The 19058-nt window shown below is 47.0% G+C and overlaps 1 protein-coding gene across 2 annotated transcripts in view; it reads left to right on the top strand.

Moving 5' to 3' along the window:
- The window catches only part of lrp5 (low density lipoprotein receptor-related protein 5), a 95603-nt gene extending 77922 nt beyond the window's left edge, over positions 1-17681 (top strand). The window contains exons 18-28 of one of the 2 annotated variants that reach the window (XM_083762495.1): positions 92-269; positions 3324-3520; positions 5761-5966; positions 7562-7752; positions 9730-9939; positions 10543-10668; positions 11238-11474; positions 13197-13307; positions 13512-13879; positions 14506-14603; positions 16725-17681. In XM_083762495.1, coding sequence (XP_083618621.1) covers positions 92-269; positions 3324-3520; positions 5761-5966; positions 7562-7752; positions 9730-9939; positions 10543-10668; positions 11238-11474; positions 13197-13307; positions 13512-13879; positions 14506-14603; positions 16725-17052 — 2250 coding nt within the window. In that variant the 3' untranslated portion in view covers positions 17053-17681. Of the gene's footprint in view, positions 1-91; positions 270-3323; positions 3521-5760; positions 5967-7561; positions 7753-9729; positions 9940-10542; positions 10669-11237; positions 11475-13196; positions 13308-13508; positions 13880-14505; positions 14604-16724 lie in introns of both variants that reach the window. The other variant, XM_083762494.1, reaches the window with a different exon arrangement.
- Positions 17682-19058: the final 1377 nt, after the last annotated feature.

The raw sequence follows: 19058 nt of genomic DNA, 5'->3' as shown, positions 1-19058 counted from the left end.
TGGTTTTTCAGAAAACTGTTAAGACGCCTTTTTTCCCCCCAAAATCGGCCTCGGGTCTAAATGGGTTAATGACTGTTCTACTGTGTTCCAGGGTCAGCTGGAGTTGATGCTGGACATCCTGGTTTTCCATTCGTCTCGTCAGGACGGTGCCAACGAGTGCTCCCAGAACAACGGCCAGTGTGCCCACCTCTGCCTGGCGTCGCCCGCCGGCGCCCAATGCCGCTGCGCCTCACACTACACCCTGGACCCCGACGGGCGCAACTGCAGCTGTAAGTAGCAGGGCTACATGGAGGTTTGGGTTTCAGGTAGCCTGGGGTCCACCTATGCTTTCTATGGCATAGGGGCAGCTCCCGCCGGGAGAATCTAAACGCAGCTGTGCGACATGAGACTAATTAGTTGGAGCTACAGAGAGAGAGGAGTGTGTGTGTACGTGTGTGCGTCAATTTAACAAAGGTGCAGACGATCAGAAATCAGCAGAGAGTGAGCGTTGTTTGCGCTACTCTATGCCGAATTGAAGTGGACTCGGACCCAGACTTTTTTTTCCCTCCCTTGAAATAAAAAACGTCTGGGTTTCCGAGGCTAGGTTTCAGGAGACATTTTTTGTCTGTTTACCTGTATTACTATTTACTACTAGACATCAATATGTCCATACACGGACGAATGTTTTGTCTGTGGCATTTTTTATTTATTTTCCTTTTTACGCACCGTTAGGCTATAATGTTCTTATTTTGATTAGAAGACCCAATTACTGAATGTCAAGTCTCCACCCAGGTTTTCTTCAGAATTTGTATGACACTTATTTTACTACGACTCTATGGCATATTAGGAGTCCAACTAGTACAAGTGGTTCCCTTAACTCCCCTTAACTACCTCATTGTCCTTGTGGCTAGAGTGTCCGCCCTGAGACTGGGAGGTCGGGGTTCGATCCCCGGCCGTGTCATACCAAAGACTGTAAAAAATGGGACCCAGTGCCTCCCTGTTTGACTCTCAGCATCAAGGGTTGGATTGGGGGTGGGAAGTGAGGACGCTGGCGTCGACTGTTCGCCGCTTCACCTCCCAATGTATGAATGAATGAACCATTGTAAGCGCTTTGAGTAGGCACGTAGTGCATAGAAAAGCGCCATAAAAATGAAATTCATTATTAACTATGAGAGTGAAGAAATGGAACCAAATGGACCCTTACGGCTCCATTTGGTTCCATGTCTACACTCTCAGAGTTACAGACCTCTTATGGTCATTCAGGGCCAGCTCTTTATGTGTTTCTGGTAATATTATTATCGTACACTCATCTTGTATGTAAAAAAAACTGGAATATTGACAAAAATGTCCACCGCAACTTAGAAGCCAGCATGGTGATGACCGCTGCTATAGACAACCAATGGACCCAGTCACCCAGCTGTAGTCGTAAGGAGAGATACATTGTGTGTGCGTGCGCTTGTGTGTGTGTGCGCGCTCAAGTGTGGGGGGGGGGTTAGTTATCGGTTGAGAAACTGAAGCGGGGCTGGCTGGGCTGTGAGTCCGTAAGACATTGCGAATGATTCGGTGGGCCTGAAAGGCGGAAGGAGGGGAGTTCTGAACGAGGACAGAATGTCTGTAAGTGTTGGATCTGTCCCAGTCTCCTGTCAGCCCCGTTCAGCGCTCACAGAGGAGCGGAGCAGCGCGAGGTCCGAGCTGTGTCCAAATCTGAACAAACACGCGTGCGTGCCGGCGTTCATTCGCACGCACGCACGCACACACACACACACACACACACACACACACACACACACACACACACACACACTCTCTCTACATGCATGCACTCTTGTAGGCCCCAGGATTCTTGTCCACTTGGCAAAGTTTGTACTCTTGAGCAAAGACTTTTTCCTTCTTCATTCGTTTCCCTCTCTCTCACACACTTTCTCTCTCTCTCTCTTCATTTCTTCATTGCATACCTCCTCAGCCCCTGGGATGATCACTGATTGCATCCTGTGTGTGTGTGTGTGTGTGTGTGTGTGTGTGTGTGTGTGTGTGTGTGTGTGTGCGTGCGTGTGTTAGTGCAAATTCATATTTGTGTGTGTTTAGGCTAGAGTCATTGACTTTGCAAACCCAAATAAACAAACAAACCCAAATTATTTGGGTTTGCATTTCAAAATGTTTGGTCAAATTAAACTGGCAAATATCCAGCCCTATCTTTCCTCAGCAGGGTTCAAGGTTGTACTTTATTGTTACATCTTATGTACACTAGGTACATGTACAAAACCTATTGTGGTTTGGCTTCCTTCAGACAATGCAGCAGCATAGATCAAACGTCAAAACCAGGGGGGCAGTCAGACAGATATTTTGTGAAGCCACTAAGGAAATCGTAGTTCATATAATGGCCTGTTGTGGCGCTGTCATTGGACCCAGAAAAACCCATATAGCCCCATAGAGGTCCATGTATTTGGGCCCAACTTCACCTAGACTGTATTACCTTAATAAACATGGTCATGAATACTTTCTGCTTCCAGTCACTAGTTTAAAGTCTCATTTCTAATGATGGTCCCATTAATTAAAAAAATTACCATAAAGTTGCGTATGTTCTGAGGGGCGTGGCTACCGTTACAGTCTATGATCGGGATTCCCCTCCCACTCGAGTCAAAATAAAAACCAACGGAGAAGAAGGGGGGGAAGTCCCGCCTCGTTGTCTGGGCCAGCCAATGGCCAGCTGGGCCAAAACGGAGCCAGCCAATGGGCCAGCTGGGCCAAAACGGATCTAGAAAGATGGCGACTTACAGTGCAGGAATAACAGGCTTCATTTTACATCCATGTTAGACCCGGGGGAACGCTTTGTCCATATTTCTTACAGTCTATGGTCAAAACACACAGCAAACAAAGCCATAGAATAAAGATTACTCTCATCCTCTAAAGGCCTATTCATCATAGTCCAGTTTAGTTTAGTCCAAGAGGTGAGTCAGTAAAAACAGAGATGTGACGTCATGCTGTAGTTTCCGCTGGTCACCTTTTCACCGAAAACTGGACTATGAATAGGCCTTTAAAACCCATTCTGAACGGGAACCCATTTTGGTGTTAGCGTCATGTCATGCTTTAGCTATTGAAAAATAGCAGATCTACAAGCTCATAGCGCGCCACCGAGTGGCGCGCTACGAGCTTGTAGGTCTGCTATTTTTGAAAGATCAAAGAACGACTGACATAGAAACAGCTTTTTTTCAGAAAACTGTCAGGATGTATAGAAGACATTTTTAGAATCTGATCTCCGGTCACCAATGATCTTCCCTTCATCACATGTCTCCTTATCTCCTTTCCCCCTCTCTCTCTCTCTCTCTCGCTCCTTGTCTCTCTAGCTCCCTCTAGCTTCCTGCTGTTCAGCCAGAAGTCCAGCATCAGCCGGATGGTTCTGGGGGAGCAGAGTCCAGACATCATCCTGCCCATCCACGTACAGAGGAACGTGCGCGCGGTTAGCTACGACCCGCTGGACAGACTGGTGTACTGGCTGGACGGGCGGCAGAACATCCGCCGGGCCCGAGACGACGGCACCATGGTGAGACAGATTGATTGATTGATTGATCGATTGATTGATTGATTGATTGAATACTTTATTAAAGGACCACTTCACCACTTTTCAACATATGTTCATATGTTCACTAATAATCATGATAAAATGGCACGATTTGTTTTCTACTCAGTCTGTGTCTCATAGGAGGGCTGTGGGCAGTTTAGAAACAGTCTTCCAGTGACATCATCGTTATAGGCAGATAATTTTTTTAAACAATGTTTTTTTTTACAAAAATGTTTCGATTTCCATTGTCGTGAGAACGACGGCTTCCATTTTCGCATTGCAACTTTTCAGGACTAGAAAGCCTGCAGTTTTTATTAGCTTGTATTCCCCATCGATGATGTCACTGGAGGACGGGTTTCTGAACTGCCCACAGCCCTCCCTATGAGACACAGACCGAGTAGAAAGAAATTGCACCATTTCTTCATGATTATTAGTGAGGACCTATTATATGAAGATAGGTTGAAAAGTGGTGAAGTGGTCCTTTAACAGCTTGCAAAACGTATGGCGGTACGATCATACAACGGCGAACACAAAAAGCCCCGACGGTTTGTTTCCATTGTGGTCCTATGTATACTATTCAATTCATCACGACATTTAAAGACATGCATAACACCAACACACTATAGTAGCAATAGAAAGTCACCCCTCACCCTGTTTTGAAGGAGGGTATAGGGAGTCACCCTCGACAAGTTTAACCACTAAAACCTTATATACGTCTTCATATGACAAATGGGTCTAAGTTTTGCAGAACTGCGCTTGTAGATAGTATTCAGTGGGCTGGGTTCTTCAGCTTCAGCCAGCGCATTCACTGCAATCTGTTTAGTTGACCGAGGAAGGAAGGATGATGCGTTCAAAAGTCTTTACCGGAATGTTAACCAACATTCATGAACCTTCAATAGCACCCCTGTTAGTGGGATCCGTGTGTGTGTGTGTGTGTGTGTGTGTGCGTGCGCAAGTGTGTGTCTGTGTGCAAGATGGCGGTAGGAGTGAACGCTGGTTCTCCAGCCAAAACGTACTAAATGCCACATTAACCCATTCTGACCTGAGATCAGATTCATACGAGGTTTCCACTGGACACACACTGGTCTGATTAACCCATTCTGACCTGAGATCAGATTCTAAAAATCTCATAGCGCGCCACTCGGTGGCGTGCTATGAGCTTGTAGATCTGCTATTTTTCAATAGCTAAAGCACGACATGATGCTAACACCAAAATGGGTTCCCGTTCAGAAAAACACACCCTTCGTAACTACCGTCGTCAATGTAGGGAAGAAAGGTTATTATTATTATTATGGATGTGCATCCTACATCCAGTACCACATGACAAAGAAACAGTCGCACACATCTTAAATGGTTGCAGCCACTATAAAGGACTGTACATTGCCAGACGTGACCGTCTGGTGGACCTGGTCTCAGACAAGATCAGAGGAGTACAGGACAGGACAACAAGAATGTATAAACACAGCACTGTAAAAATAGACTGGTTTGATCACAATGACACACATGTCAATTCACTACAAGATATTCCAAATACCCCAGATATCGTGTTCATCAATGAAATTAGAAAAACTGTCACTATATTTGAAATAGGCTGCCCATTTGATTTGTATATGGACACTTGTTTTACATCCAAACTTATGAAATATCAGCTTCTGGTGGAACGTATTATGGCCTTGGGATATAACTGTCAACTTATTATCCTTGTATTTGGAAATCTGGGCCATGTCCATAAACTTGTGCTCAGGGGTCTGCAATTGGGTGGATTGCAAAAGACAAATGCAAAGAAGTTGGCTAAATCTCAGCTATTATGGGCAGTCTGTCTGTCTGCAGAAGGCGTTGTTTCATTTATCCCTAGGTGGCTTAAAAAAGGGAGAGAAAAAAACATCCTGTCTGTGTCTAGTAGTGTCAAGTAATAGCTATGTCATCAATCTTTTTTTCTATCTGGTTGGACCATATTATAATGTAACCTAATTCTGATCAGTGTTTGGGTCTATTGTATTGCGCCTCTTGTTCAGATCCAAATAATAATAATTCAAATGTGTGTGTGTGTGTGTGTGTGTGTGTGCTGCCTAAACAGACATACAGGACACACATAGAGACACACACGGCCACGCTGCTCAACAGTGCCACCTTAGGTCACCCCAGTGGTATTACAGCTGTCCGTACTGAAACAGACACAGACACTGAACGCTGTTGTTGTGTTCCGTGTTCCCTGTGCATAGTCGGCCACGGTGGTGAACAGCGTGGTGCAGCAGGTGGAGAACGTGCCCCATGACCTGAGCCTGGACCCGTACAGCCGCCACGTCTACTGGAGCTGTGAGACGGACAACACCATCAACGTCCAGAGGATGGACGGGCACGCCGTGGGCCTGGTCCTCAAGGACGACACCGACAAGCCCCGCGCCCTGGTGGTCAACGCAGAGAAAGGGTGAGAAAGGGTGACAAACAAGCCCCCCCCCCCCCCCCCCGGGCCCTGGTGGTCAACGCAGAGAAAGGGTGAGAAAGGGTGACAAACAAGCCCCCCCCCCCCCCCCGGGCCCTGGTGGTCAACGCAGAGAAAGGGTGAGAAAGGGTGACAAACAAGCCCCCCCCCGGGGCCTGGTGGTCAACGCAGAGAAAGGGTGAGAAAGGGTGACAAACAAGCCCCCCCCCCCCCCCCCCCCTGGGCCTGGTGGTCAACGCAGAGAAAGGGTGAGAAAGGGTGACACACAAGCCCCCCCCGGGCCCTGGTGGTCAACGCAGAGAAAGGGTGAGAAAGGGTGACAAACAAGCCCCCCGGGCCCTGGTGGTCAACGCAGAGAAAGGGTGAGAAAGGGTGACAAACAAGCCCCCCCCCCGGGCCCTGGTGGTCAACGCAGAGAAAGGGTGAGAAAGGGTGACAAACAAGCCCCCCGGGGCCTGGTGGTCAACGCAGAGAAAGGGTGAGAAAGGGTGACAAACAAGCCCCCCCCCGGGCCCTGGTGGTCAACGCAGAGAAAGGGTGAGAAAGGGTGACAAACAAGCCCCCCGGGGCCTGGTGGTCAACGCAGAGAAAGGGTGAGAAAGGGTGACAAACAAGCCCCCCCCCGGGCCCTGGTGGTCAACGCAGAGAAAGGGTGAGAAAGGGTGACAAACAAGCCGGGCCCTGGTGGTCAACGCAGAGAAAGGGTGAGAAAGGGTGACAAACAAGCCCCCCCCCCCGGGCCCTGGTGGTCAACGCAGAGAAAGGGTGAGAAAGGGTGACAAACAAGCCCCCCCCCCCGGGCCCTGGTGGTCAACGCAGAGAAAGGGTGAGAAAGGGTGACAAACAAGCCCCCCCCCCCGGGCCCTGGTGGTCAACGCAGAGAAAGGGTGAGAAAGGGTGACAAACAAGCCCCCCCCCCCGGGCCCTGGTGGTCAACGCAGAGAAAGGGTGAGAAAGGGTGACAAACAAGCCCCCCCCCCCCCGGGCCCTGGTGGTCAACGCAGAGAAAGGGTGAGAAAGGGTGACAAACAAGCCCCCCCCCCCGGGCCCTGGTGGTCAACGCAGAGAAAGGGTGAGAAAGGGTGACAAACAAACCCCCCGGGCCCTGGTGGTCAACGCAGAGAAAGGGTGAGAAAGGGTGACAAACAAGCCCCCCCCCCGGGCCCCTGGTGGTCAACGCAGAGAAAGGGTGACAAACAAGCCCCCCCCCGGGCCCTGGTGGTCAACGCAGAGAAAGGGTGAGAAAGGGTGACAAACAAGTCCCCCCCCCCGGGCCCTGGTGGTCAACGCAGAGAAAGGGTGAGAAAGGGTGACAAACAAGCCCCCCCCCCCGGGCCCTGGTGGTCAACGCAGAGAAAGGGTGAGAAAGGGTGACAAACAAGCCCCCCCCCCCCCCCCCCCCCCCCCCCCCCCGGGCCCCCCCACTATTGTTTAAAATTTTAAAATGGTCATGAATTTACTTATTCTTCCTCCTACTTTTAGGAGTACTTTGTTTTAATTTAGTAAGTGATAGTCCTTGACTAGCAGCGATTTACTGTCTGTCTCTCTGTCTGTCTGTCTGTCTGTCTCTGTGTCTGCAGGTACATGTATTTCACGACGGTTCAGGACCGCTCGGCCAAGATCGAGGGGGCCAGCCTGGACGGCACGGAGAGAGAGTCCCTGTTCACCACGGGTCTGATCCGACCCGTGGCGCTGGCTCTGGACAACAAGCTGGGCAAGCTCTTCTGGGTCGACGCCGACCTCAAGAGGATCGAGAGCAGCGACCTAACAGGTGGGCGGCCCGACGTATAACAAGCCCAGAATGAAGACTTTGTCAAGGCTTTTCCGGAGATTTTAGTACAATGTTCTGTTCTGTTCTGTTCCATCGCAGTTTCTTCTATTCCATTAAAACTGGGAAAGCATCCATGTTTTAGATTTGAACCACTTCTTTAACTATATTGGTATTTATATATATATATATATATATATTTATATATACATTGGTATTGGTATTTGGCTCATAGCTATTAGCTTGTAGATCTGCTATTTCAGAAACATTGTGAACATTTGTGCAAATCTTTGAATACATAGTAAACTCTTTTAAAATCTTTGCTTCTGGAGGTCCCTACAACCAACTATTTTTGAGATAGAGGTCTGCAGCCAAATACAGTATATCATTTTGGGGCGTCCTTGACATGAAGAAGTTTGAGCACTACCAATGTAGCAACATAGGATTTAGAAGACATTGTAGAATTCGGCCTCAGGTCTTAACCCATTCTGAACGGGAACCCATTTTGGTGTTAGCATCATGTCATGCTTTAGCTATTGAAAAATAGCAGATCTACACTTGTAGGTCTGCTATTTTTTGAAAAATCGAAGAACGACTGACATTTTTAGAATCTGATCTCAGGTCAGAAATGGGTTAATCAATAGCCTCACCCCTGGGGGTTGAATATCATATATCGCACAAACATATGGTTGCCACATGGCATGGCGTAGCACAAATAAACCATATCAATGTGAGTGTTGGACACAAGGATGCAGATAAAGTTGCCATTGTATCTTTCAAACGGATGTGCATAACCAACTGAGCAATACAAGTATAAAAACCTTTTATACTGTCTAGTCTGATAATGCAAGCGGTTAGGTTCAGTAACATCTGTGGTAACTACTGACACCTGGTGGGCATAACCACTTACTGCACCACTGCCCCCACCCCCATTGTGCCAGTAGTATGAAGCTGTACAAACAGGAGCTATAGCTAACTAGGGTGTTCTTCTTAAAATTGCTGACTGCTGTCTGGGCACAACATGGACCCCACGAGTCTCTCTTTCCCTCTCTGTGTTCGTCTCGCTTTGTGAATGCCACGACTTCGATCTGTAATGGATGAACTGCATTTCTCTCTCTCACTCCCCTCTGCTCCCCTCGGCTCTCCTGGGTGGACAAGACACCCGTGCTCACACACTCCCCCCAGACCTTATTTATGCCACTCTAAGGAAGACAGGCTTTATTGAAAGCACTGCCAAACGCAAGACATGCACTGAACTGCTTCCAAAGACAAAAGAGATTGATGCTATTTTTTTTTTAACCACAACCAAAAGAACAGATACACAGAGCCGCAGAGGCAGGTGTATGGAAAATACTTCAGCCCCACTTCTAGTTCTTCTCCTTGTTTGGTCAGATGGATCTCCAGCTGAATGGAAACTGCAGTCTATCATACATGCGTAGACACACCAGACCCTACTAATCACACACAAAGATTCTGCTGCACATATTTCAAGTTGCTTCAACTTTACCAGCTAAAAATACAATATGTAATTTGATGTAAAAGAAGGTGAGGTGAGGTCAGTCACCTTGTCCAAAACTGTGGAATGGGAAAAATAACCAGTTTTACAGTGGATCCAGTTATTGATTTATAGTCACATAGCTCTTGTTTAATACTATTCAATAAATTGTTAAGTATTAATAGAGCACACATACAGACTTCACCACTCTGAACCTGGCATCGCTGTCTTGGGGGCATGACATTATTGGAGAACGTCTTTGAACATTTTTAAAGATGGCCGAACTACAAGCCAGCAGGCTTGGGTTATATGATATGATATGATACTTTATTGTCAGCTCACACTGAAACCAAGCCTCAAAGTCGACTTTGAAACCTCTTCAGTACGGGTGATCAAAGTTTAGTTCACTCAACTTGGCAAAAGCTCTGGGTCGTCTTCACACTCTGACGATGTCACTTTACTCTTTCCCTCGCTTTCCCTCCCAGGAGCCAATCGTATTGTCCTGCAGGACTCCAACATCCTCCAGCCAATGGGACTGACCATCCTGGGCGAGCACCTGTACTGGATCGACAGACAGCAGCAGATGATAGAGAGGGTGGACAAACTGACCGGGGACCGGCGGACGCGCATCCAGGGACGCATCTCATACCTGACTTCCATACACGCCGTGGAGGAGATGGACCCGCACGAGTTCGGTAGGTCCACCTACTGCGTGGGCACGCGAGTGCCTGACCACATGCACCGCCGTACGCAATGCTAATGGAGTCACATTATGGAGCAATCTGGGTACCCGTTAGCAAAACAAAGGAAAAGTCACAATCTGTCTCTAGCCCATTCTGACCTGAGATCAGATTCAAACGAGGTTTCCACTGGACACACACTGGTCTGATTAACCCATTCTGACCTGAGATCAGATTCTAAAAATGTCAGTCGTTCTTCGATTTTTCAAAAAATAGCAGACCTACAAGCTCGTATCGCGCCACTCGGTGGCGCGATATGAGCTTGTAGATCTGCTATTTTTCAATAGCTAAAGCATAACATGATGCCAACACCAAAATGGGTGCCCGGTCAGAATGGGCTAGAGACTACTAATGGAGTTCCATGAAGATCTCAGCTAAACAATCTTCTTTGCATTTGGACAATATTGTTTGGTGACAGTGACAGCTCTAGTGAAAACGACAAACTAAACTGAATATCCAGTCAAATCGATGTCAATTACACTGTATATAGGAACGTTTTATGCCTTTCCAACTGTGTTTTTAACTCCGTCGAACCCTTGCTCTCTCTCTCCTGTCCAGCCTCCCACCCTTGTTCCCGTGACAACGGGGGTTGCTCTCACATATGCATCGCCAAGGGCGACGGAACGCCGCGCTGCTCCTGTCCCATGCACCTGGTGTTGCTGCAGGACCTCCTGCACTGTGGAGGTAGGCACACGTTCACAAAACGCTCCATAAAATGTCTCACTTTTAAATGATTATTATTTTTATTTTTTTAATATATCTTTTATCCCACGATTTTGTAACCCATTTTTCACCCCTGTGTCAATCAATCTAATGTGATCCTGGGCTCTACACACCCTCCACCAACCTGGGGAGAGCAACGGACTTGAACTCATGCTTCCTTCATGCCTGAGTGTCCAAGTTGCTCCTTTCCACCTGACAGGGGGGAGTTTCCCTGGTTGGACGTAGCGCGTGGAAGGAACACGTTATTCCAACCAGTTCTTTTCAAAACCATTATTTTAAACTTTAGCTGTTGAAAAATAGCAGATATACAAGCTCATAGAGCGGTACCGAGTGCCGCGATACAAGCTTGTCGATCTGACATTTTTTGCAAACCTTTGAATTTTTAAAGCAAACATCTATAACTCAAATCTTTGCTTCTGGGTTCATCAGACCAGTGTGTGTCCAGTGGAAACCTCGTATGAATCTGATCTCAGGTCAGAATGGGCTAATGGGTTACATTGTCCTTCCTCCTCTCGTCCCTCGTCTCCCAGAGCCTCCCACGTGTTCCACGGAGCAGTTCACCTGCTCCACGGGGGAGATCGACTGCATCCCCATGGCGTGGCGCTGCGACGGCTTCGCCGAGTGCGAGGACCACAGCGACGAGGAGAACTGCCCCGTGTGCTCGGCCTTCCAGTTCCAGTGTGACAAGGGAGAATGCATCGACGCACAGCGGCGCTGCAACGGAGAGCCCGACTGTGATGACCATTCCGATGAGCAGGACTGTGACAGTGAGTTTACGTTCCCTTTGTTGTTCCCACGCTCTTCATGACCCGTGGGAATATTCCTGGAAGTATTTTGAAATTAGTTCCAGTCCTGGAAAAGGTTTTTCCAGAAAAAGCTATGTTTCTATGTCAGTCGTTCTTCGATTTTTCAAAAATAGCAGACCTTACAAGCTCGTAGCGCGCCATAGGAGGTAAATAATGCACCCGCATAGGGGGTTACATTTTAAACGATAATCCACTATAATGTGAAAGATAGAGCAGAAAGACAGTTCATATTGTAGAATAACTTCAACCTTGACCACATTAAGAAATAAAAGGCAGCTTCACTTCACTTCACTTCACTTCAGTTTATTTTATTTATAGTACAAAATCACCCCCAGGGGTCTCTGTGCACTCTACAGCACTTTACAGCACTTAACCCATTCTGACCTGAGATCAGATTCATACGAGGTTTTCCACTGGACACACACTGGTCTGATGAACCCATTCTGACCTGAGATCAGATTCTAAAAATGTCAGTCGTTCTTCGATTTTTCAAAAATGGCAGACCTACAAGCTCGTATCGCGCCACTCGGTGGCACGATATGAGCTTGTAGATCTGCTATTTTTCAATAGATAAAGCATAACATGATGCTAACACCAAAATGGGTGCCCGGTCAGAATGGGTTATAGCCTGATTTATTCTTTGGTTGCATACCGGTGAACCGCCGAACGTGAACCAATATTGTGAACTGCTATTTTTTGGCGTGCAACACCTGCTTGCAGCCGCACGAGTATAAATGAAGCGTAAACATTAACATTGTGTGCATAATAAAGAGGTACACACGTTAAGACACAGATGCATGGACCACTGTGATTGGTGGGGTTGTGTTGATCATAGACATACGGTAGACGCCTCCTTCGGCTCTGGGGCATGAGGGCAAGCGTCCCTGGTTGGTGCTCCACTGGTCTCGAGTAGCCAGACAACTATTCCCGAGAGGCAACAGTCTGGCAACGTGAGACTATAGTGCTTCGCGGAAGCTTCGGTGTGCGTCACAGAGCGGACAAGTCCCGCTGTGATTGTCCACTAGTCACTTGAGTGGCAAGCGCTGCGTGGCGTGCATGCCTTCCGTACTTCCGGCACACAATGGACAGTGGTCCATTAGTGGGCAGCGGTGGCCTAAGGGTTAGAGAAGCGCCCTTTTGTTGCCGAAAGGTTGCCGGTTCGATTCCCTGGACGGGCAGGAAACATCTGGGTCGGGAAGTGATCGGTCATCACTCACCCAACACCGCTGAAGTGCCCTTGAGCAAGGCACTGAACCCCCGACTGCTCCAGTGGAGCTGCTTAGTGGCCAACAGTATGCGATCTCGTAAGATCATCTTGTAACAGGAAGTAGTCAAACTGCGCTGAACAATAAGAATGAGTGCCTTTAACTTCCTCTCTCTCCCTTTGCCAAAGACCACAGTAGCTGACACGGCTAGACTATATTTTGAAGCTCTCATACATTGGATACTATAAAGACACAAAATCAACTAATATAGGATACAAAATATGACATTCAACATACAGTATTGCATATACTGTATGTTGCTAGACATAATATATTATAGATATGATGTGGACATGATATGCACTAGTTGGGTTCTTTTGGTTTGTGTAGACGGGTCATTGTACGTGAACAATATTGAGGTTGTGTTTTGTTTGTCTGACCTCCACTCACCTGCCCTCTGTGTCACCTCTCCTCTCAGACATCTGTCCTCCCAATCAGTTCCGTTGTGGCGACAACCAGTGTATCACAAAGAAACAACAGTGCGACAACTACTCTGACTGCGCCGACGGATCCGACGAGTTGGCCTGTGGTATGAACAAAAACACAAAACATTATTTCTCAGTTACTCAAATCTACCGAACTTCTTTTATGAACTTCTGTCTCTCTTTGCCTTCCCCCCCCCCCCCCCCCCCCCCCCACTTCTCCTGCGTCTTAATAATTTTACCGTCTCTCTATCTTACTTCCTCTATCCCTCTTTCTTTGTGCGTGTCTCTTTCTCTACCTCCATAAGCAGAGGTACTGCTGCCTCCCGTCAGCGACCTCCCCACCAGCTCCTCCACCATCGGCCCGGTGATCGCCATCATCCTGCTGGTCTTTGTGATCGGGGGCGCGTACTTCGTGTGCCAGCGCGTGGTGTGCAGGCGCTACAAGGGCCCCAGCGGGACGTTCCCGCACGAGTACATCAGCGGCACGCCCCACGTGCCCCTCAACTTCATCGCCCCCAGCAGCTCCCAGCAGTTCCCCGCCTGTGGCAAGTCCATCATGAGCTCCGTGAGTCTGATGGGCAGCAGCAGCAGTGGAGCTCCGCTGTACGACAGGAACCACGTGACCGGAGCCTCCTCCAGCAGCTCTTCGTCTACCAAGGGGGCCTTTTATCCTCAGGTATGTTTGTTTGTCCAAAGCAGGCAAACTAGGCATGTAAGGATATATCGTAAATCTAACATGCATAATCTTTGTAATTGATTTAACCCATTCTGACCTGAGATCAGATTCATACGAGGTTTCCACTGGACACACACTGGTCTGATTAACCCATTCTGACCTGAGATCAGATTAAAAAAATGTCAGTCGTTCTTCGATTATTCAAAAATAGCAGACCTACAAGCTCGTATCGCGCCACTCGGTGGCGCGATATGAGCTTGTAGATCTGCTATTTTTCAATAGCTAAAGCATAACATGATGCTAACGCCAAAATGGGTGCCCGGTCAGAATGGGTTAAAACAAAGAAGTAATTTGCTACTGTATTGAAAAGGGGATAAGAAGAAAAACCAAAGAGAAATAAAATACTGTATTTGTGTATGAGAATTTTGTCTGGCAAATAACTTTGTGTTAAAAACATTGTGAACCTAGTATTGTGATTCGAATCATATCGTGAGTTGGGCAAATCGTTACAGGCCTTTTGCAAACATATTGTATCTCGTATACGGTGCAGCAGAACATACCCTGTAGTAAATGGTCTGTTGTTTGTGAGATAAATGCCTAGGTTTAATGTTATTTTGTGTGTTTAGATACTGAATCCACCTCCCTCCCCGGCTACTGATCGCTCTCTGTACAACGCTGAGATCTTTTACTCTTCAAACAGCCCCTCCACCACCCGATCGTACAGGTAAGACACGCGTATCTGTTGAGGCGACACGCGTACAGCTAGCTCACTGAATCATTACGGATTCAACTAGAACGTGCACACACGCACGCACGCACGCACGCACGTAACTACAATGCAGTTTTGACCCAGACATACTCATTCATACCTGTGCTAATGCGATTGATTTTGAAAATGGTTTCCGACTCTCGGCTTATCTCTCGTCTTATCTGTTACAGTCCATTTAGTATTAACTGGCCCACACTACTAATTGACCCTGACAAAGGCAGCTGACAGAAATGTTATATTCATCATTGTATTATAATGGATCATTCTTTCAAAGTTATTTTAGTTGACGTCTCTACTCTCTAGTCTAGCCTTACCTGCCGTCCAGTGGTCAAGGTGTGTTTGCTTGCCTCTTTAGTTAACCCATTCTGACCTGAGATCAGATTCATACGAGGTTTCCAACTGGACACACACTGGTCTGATGAACCCATTCTGACCTGAGATCAGATTCTAAAAATGTCAGTCGTTCTTCGATTTAAAAAAAAATAGCAGACCTACAAGCTCGTATCGCGCCACTCGGTGGCGCGATATGAGCTTGTAGATCTGCTATTTTTCAATAGCTAAAGCGACATGATGCTGACACCAAAATGGGTTCCCGTACAAAATGGGTTAAATTCAATTCAATTCAATTCAATTCAATTCAATTCAATTCAATTCAATTCAATTCAATTCAATTCAATTCAATTCAATTCAATTCAATTCAATTCAATTCAATTCAATTCAGCTTTATTGGCATGAGAAAACATACGTTTACAGTGCCAAAGCAAGTGTCTAAAATGTATTTGTAAATACAACTGTACAGTTGGAGGGGTTACAGCATCGTGTAAACAGAGCTATGTGATGTCACATTGCGTCGTTATATACATGTCATACATACAGGGTACTATAAAGCTTTTTTGAAACAAATAGCAGCAATCTTTTGCAATCACTTTGGGACAAATAGCAGCATCATCTACTCAAAACGATTGTATATACAGTAGTATACAAACAAAAGCCTCAGGTCTAAAACGTGTCTACAGGTAGCAGATCTGTTTAGATGTGCGGTAGGTCTCGTGGTCTGCTCGGTACAAATACAGTAGTCCTTATAGTACATTCACTATCGTATCCACACATAGTAGAAATGAAACGCCATTCTGATGAAGTTGGAACACAGCATAAAGTCCTTATCTGGACTAGGATTGTAGCAATTGTATGACTCTGGACTCTGATTTATGTTCATGCATGGATGCTTGTTTCATTCCACAAATGAAGTTCAACTCCGTTCCATAGAGCACCGAAGTCTGACCTCACGAGTACATCAGGCAGCACACCCCACGTGCCCCTCACCTTCACCCCCCCCCCCCCCCCCCCCCCCCAGCAACTGGGGGCGATGAAGTTGTCTCTGCGATATACAATATCGCTGAGACCGTTTGTTTACTTTTGGACCACAATTCTTATATGAGACGATTTTTAAAGGAGAATTCCATGCTAGAATGCTTTCTTATCTTTCTTACCTTTCTTTGTAGTTGTTACGTCCCCACCAAAGAGGTCCAGGTGTTTTTTTTGTGCAAAAACTCCTTATTGGCTATTTTCCCTACCATAAGCCCTCAATGAATTGCATTGCATTGAATGGGAATTGAATGGGGCTATATGGGGTGTTATGCTAATTCGCTTATTTCCATCGAAAGAAGTAGTAAAGTGTGCCGCTTGGGATATTATTTACATTATGAAGAGAGGATATATACAAAGAAATTGTAATTTTGAGCGATGGAAATAAGCGAATTAGCACAACACCCCATAGCCCCATTCAATTCCCATTCAATTCAATGCAATTCATTTAGGGCTTATGGTAGAGGAAATAGCCAATATGGAGCTTTTGTACAAAATAACACCTGGACCTCTTTGGTGGGGACGTAACAACTACAAAGAAAGGTAAGAAAGCCTTTTAGTATGGAATTCTCCTTTAAGATGACCCCTTGTTATTCTCCATAGTGAACAACTTTTATGAACCAGGGGATGAGCGAGTAACGTCCGGACCTTGGGGGCGCTCTATTGAATCGATGTAAACCAACAGTTTCTGTTCTCTCGTCCCCAACGCAGGCCCTACCACCCGGTGCGCGGGGCAGCCCCTCCCACCACGCCATGCAGCACAGATGTGTGCGACAGTGACTATACCCCCCACCCGCCGACGGGGCCCAGCTCATCGGTGGGCCGCTGGAAGGCAGCGGGGGGCCACAGTGCTCACAACAACAAGCACAACAAATACTATATGGACTTGAACTCGGACTCGGACCCCTACCCGCCTCCCCCCACCCCGCGCTCCCAGTACCTCTCTGCGGAGGAGAGCTGTCCACCATCGCCCTCCACCGAACGCTCCTACTTCCACCTCTGCCCTCCTCCGCCCTCCCCCTGCACGGACTCCTCTTGACCCTCCGTTCTTGAGGGGGAAGTGGGTTCGATGGGCGTTGGAGCCAAGTGAAGATCCAAGGGACAACAACAACAATAGGCCTTATTTCCCCATCCTTTACAGTGGAATGTATTGATTCCACAAACATTCAACCAAGTAACAGGCAAAGAAGAGTAATATTATGAAAGCAGGGAGGAGTGTCTGCATATTATCATATAATATTATTGTCTTGCTGACCTGACCAGACCTGGCCTATTGCACTACAGAGAAGGTGTTACTAGAGTGGGTGAGGTACAAGTGTATTGCTAAAAAGACACTTTGGAAGTTTTGTAAAGCAACTTGGTCATTTTTCGCATTCCAGTGGTTCAGAATGATGCTAGGTGGTCCAGAGGTGTCATCATATCATATCATATCATATCATATTTCAGAGTGCTGTTGTGACTGTCCGCAGTTACAGGTCATATCACTTTTGCTCTTGCTACCACTTTTGACTGAAGATAAGTTACTATTGTCAGCGGTGCCCTGCTCCATATTTTCAGCTACACACCTCTACTCCTGCTGGCCAGTACAACTACAATCTTCTGCTGTTCTGCCACTGAGCCCCTCCACCGGAGTAGTCTGGCGAATTAACCCATTCTGACCTGAGATCAGATTCATACGAGGTTTCCGCCGGACACACACTGGTCCTGATGAACCCATTCTGACCTGAGATCAGATTCTAAAAATGTCAGTCGCTCTTCGATTTTTCAAAAATAGCAGACCTACAAGCTCGTATCGCGCCACTCGGTGGCGCGATATGAGCTTGTAGATCTGCTATTTTTCAATAGCTAAAGCACGACATGATGCCAACACCAAAATGGGTGCCCGGTCAGAATGGGTTAAGGGCTTTGCTCAAGGGCACATCAATGGTATTAACCAGGAGAGCAATGCTATTATTTTTCACCCATATTTCCGATTTTCTGCGTACAGAAACTTTTTAGCAGTCTGTTGACCTTTTTCGATCCAATCTCACAAGCTAGCTTTGCCGCAACACCTGAGTTCCAGTGCCAGACGTCAAATGCTATACAGATGCCGAGGAGTGAAAACTAAATGAGACAGATGTCCAATCTCTGGCACATTTATACTGATTCCACCAACTAAACTATGCTGCTGCTCTTGTGTGTGCAACAAGAAACTCATTCAGATTGGATGTGAAGTTAATGTCGTGTAAATGAAATGGTTCGACAACCCCTCAGCACCGGTCCAATATGGACAGGTGGTGGCTCCATGTCACGGCTAATGACTGTGGCAGGTATCTCTATAAGATGAGATCTCTGGCATTCTCTGTGTGAAGTCGGACGACGGCGGCTGCTGCTGCTGACTGTACTGTGTCGAGATCTGTGGATGCAAGAATCGGAGGCAGCCGGCCGCCAGGAGAACAACTTTTTAGAGTTGAACTGACAGGATTCTGCTGCCCCAGCTGAAGAGAAACTCGGAGACAACCGTTTTGGACACCCATCAATGCAAACCGTAACGTCCCCCCTTTCGTCTTTACAGCAACCTCGTATAGGCAGCAGACCAAGTGCCAGGACTGTATATAGTGTTAAAATAATATGAACAAAAATAAATGAGAGGAATTATTTTTACTATTTTATTCATGCCCGCTGATTCACCGCTGGCTTAATGTTGAGGTTAGGACCATGTGGTGGTGAGGCGATAAAAAAAAAGGATTGCGAGATGGATGAATGTGTGAGTGGATGAATCAATGAACACGTGATTGAATAGATTATGAATTCATGTAAATAAGTGAATGAGTGTGTGGATGGATGTGTTAACCGAGTAGGTACACATCTAAATGTGTGGGTGGCTAAATAAGTGATAGGATGGATGGGTGGATGGATGGGTGGATGGGTGGATGGATGGATGGATGGATGGGTGGATGGATGGATGGATGGGTGGATGGATGGATGGATGGATGGATGGGTGGATGGATGGGTGGATGGGTGGATGGTTGGATGGATGGATGGATGGGTGGATGGATGGGTGGA

Source organism: Protomyctophum parallelum (assembly GCF_964188405.1).
Source record: "Protomyctophum parallelum genome assembly, chromosome: 4".
Taxonomy (NCBI): Eukaryota; Metazoa; Chordata; class Actinopteri; order Myctophiformes; family Myctophidae; genus Protomyctophum; species Protomyctophum parallelum.
This window is presented reverse-complemented; position numbering and strand designations above follow the sequence as displayed.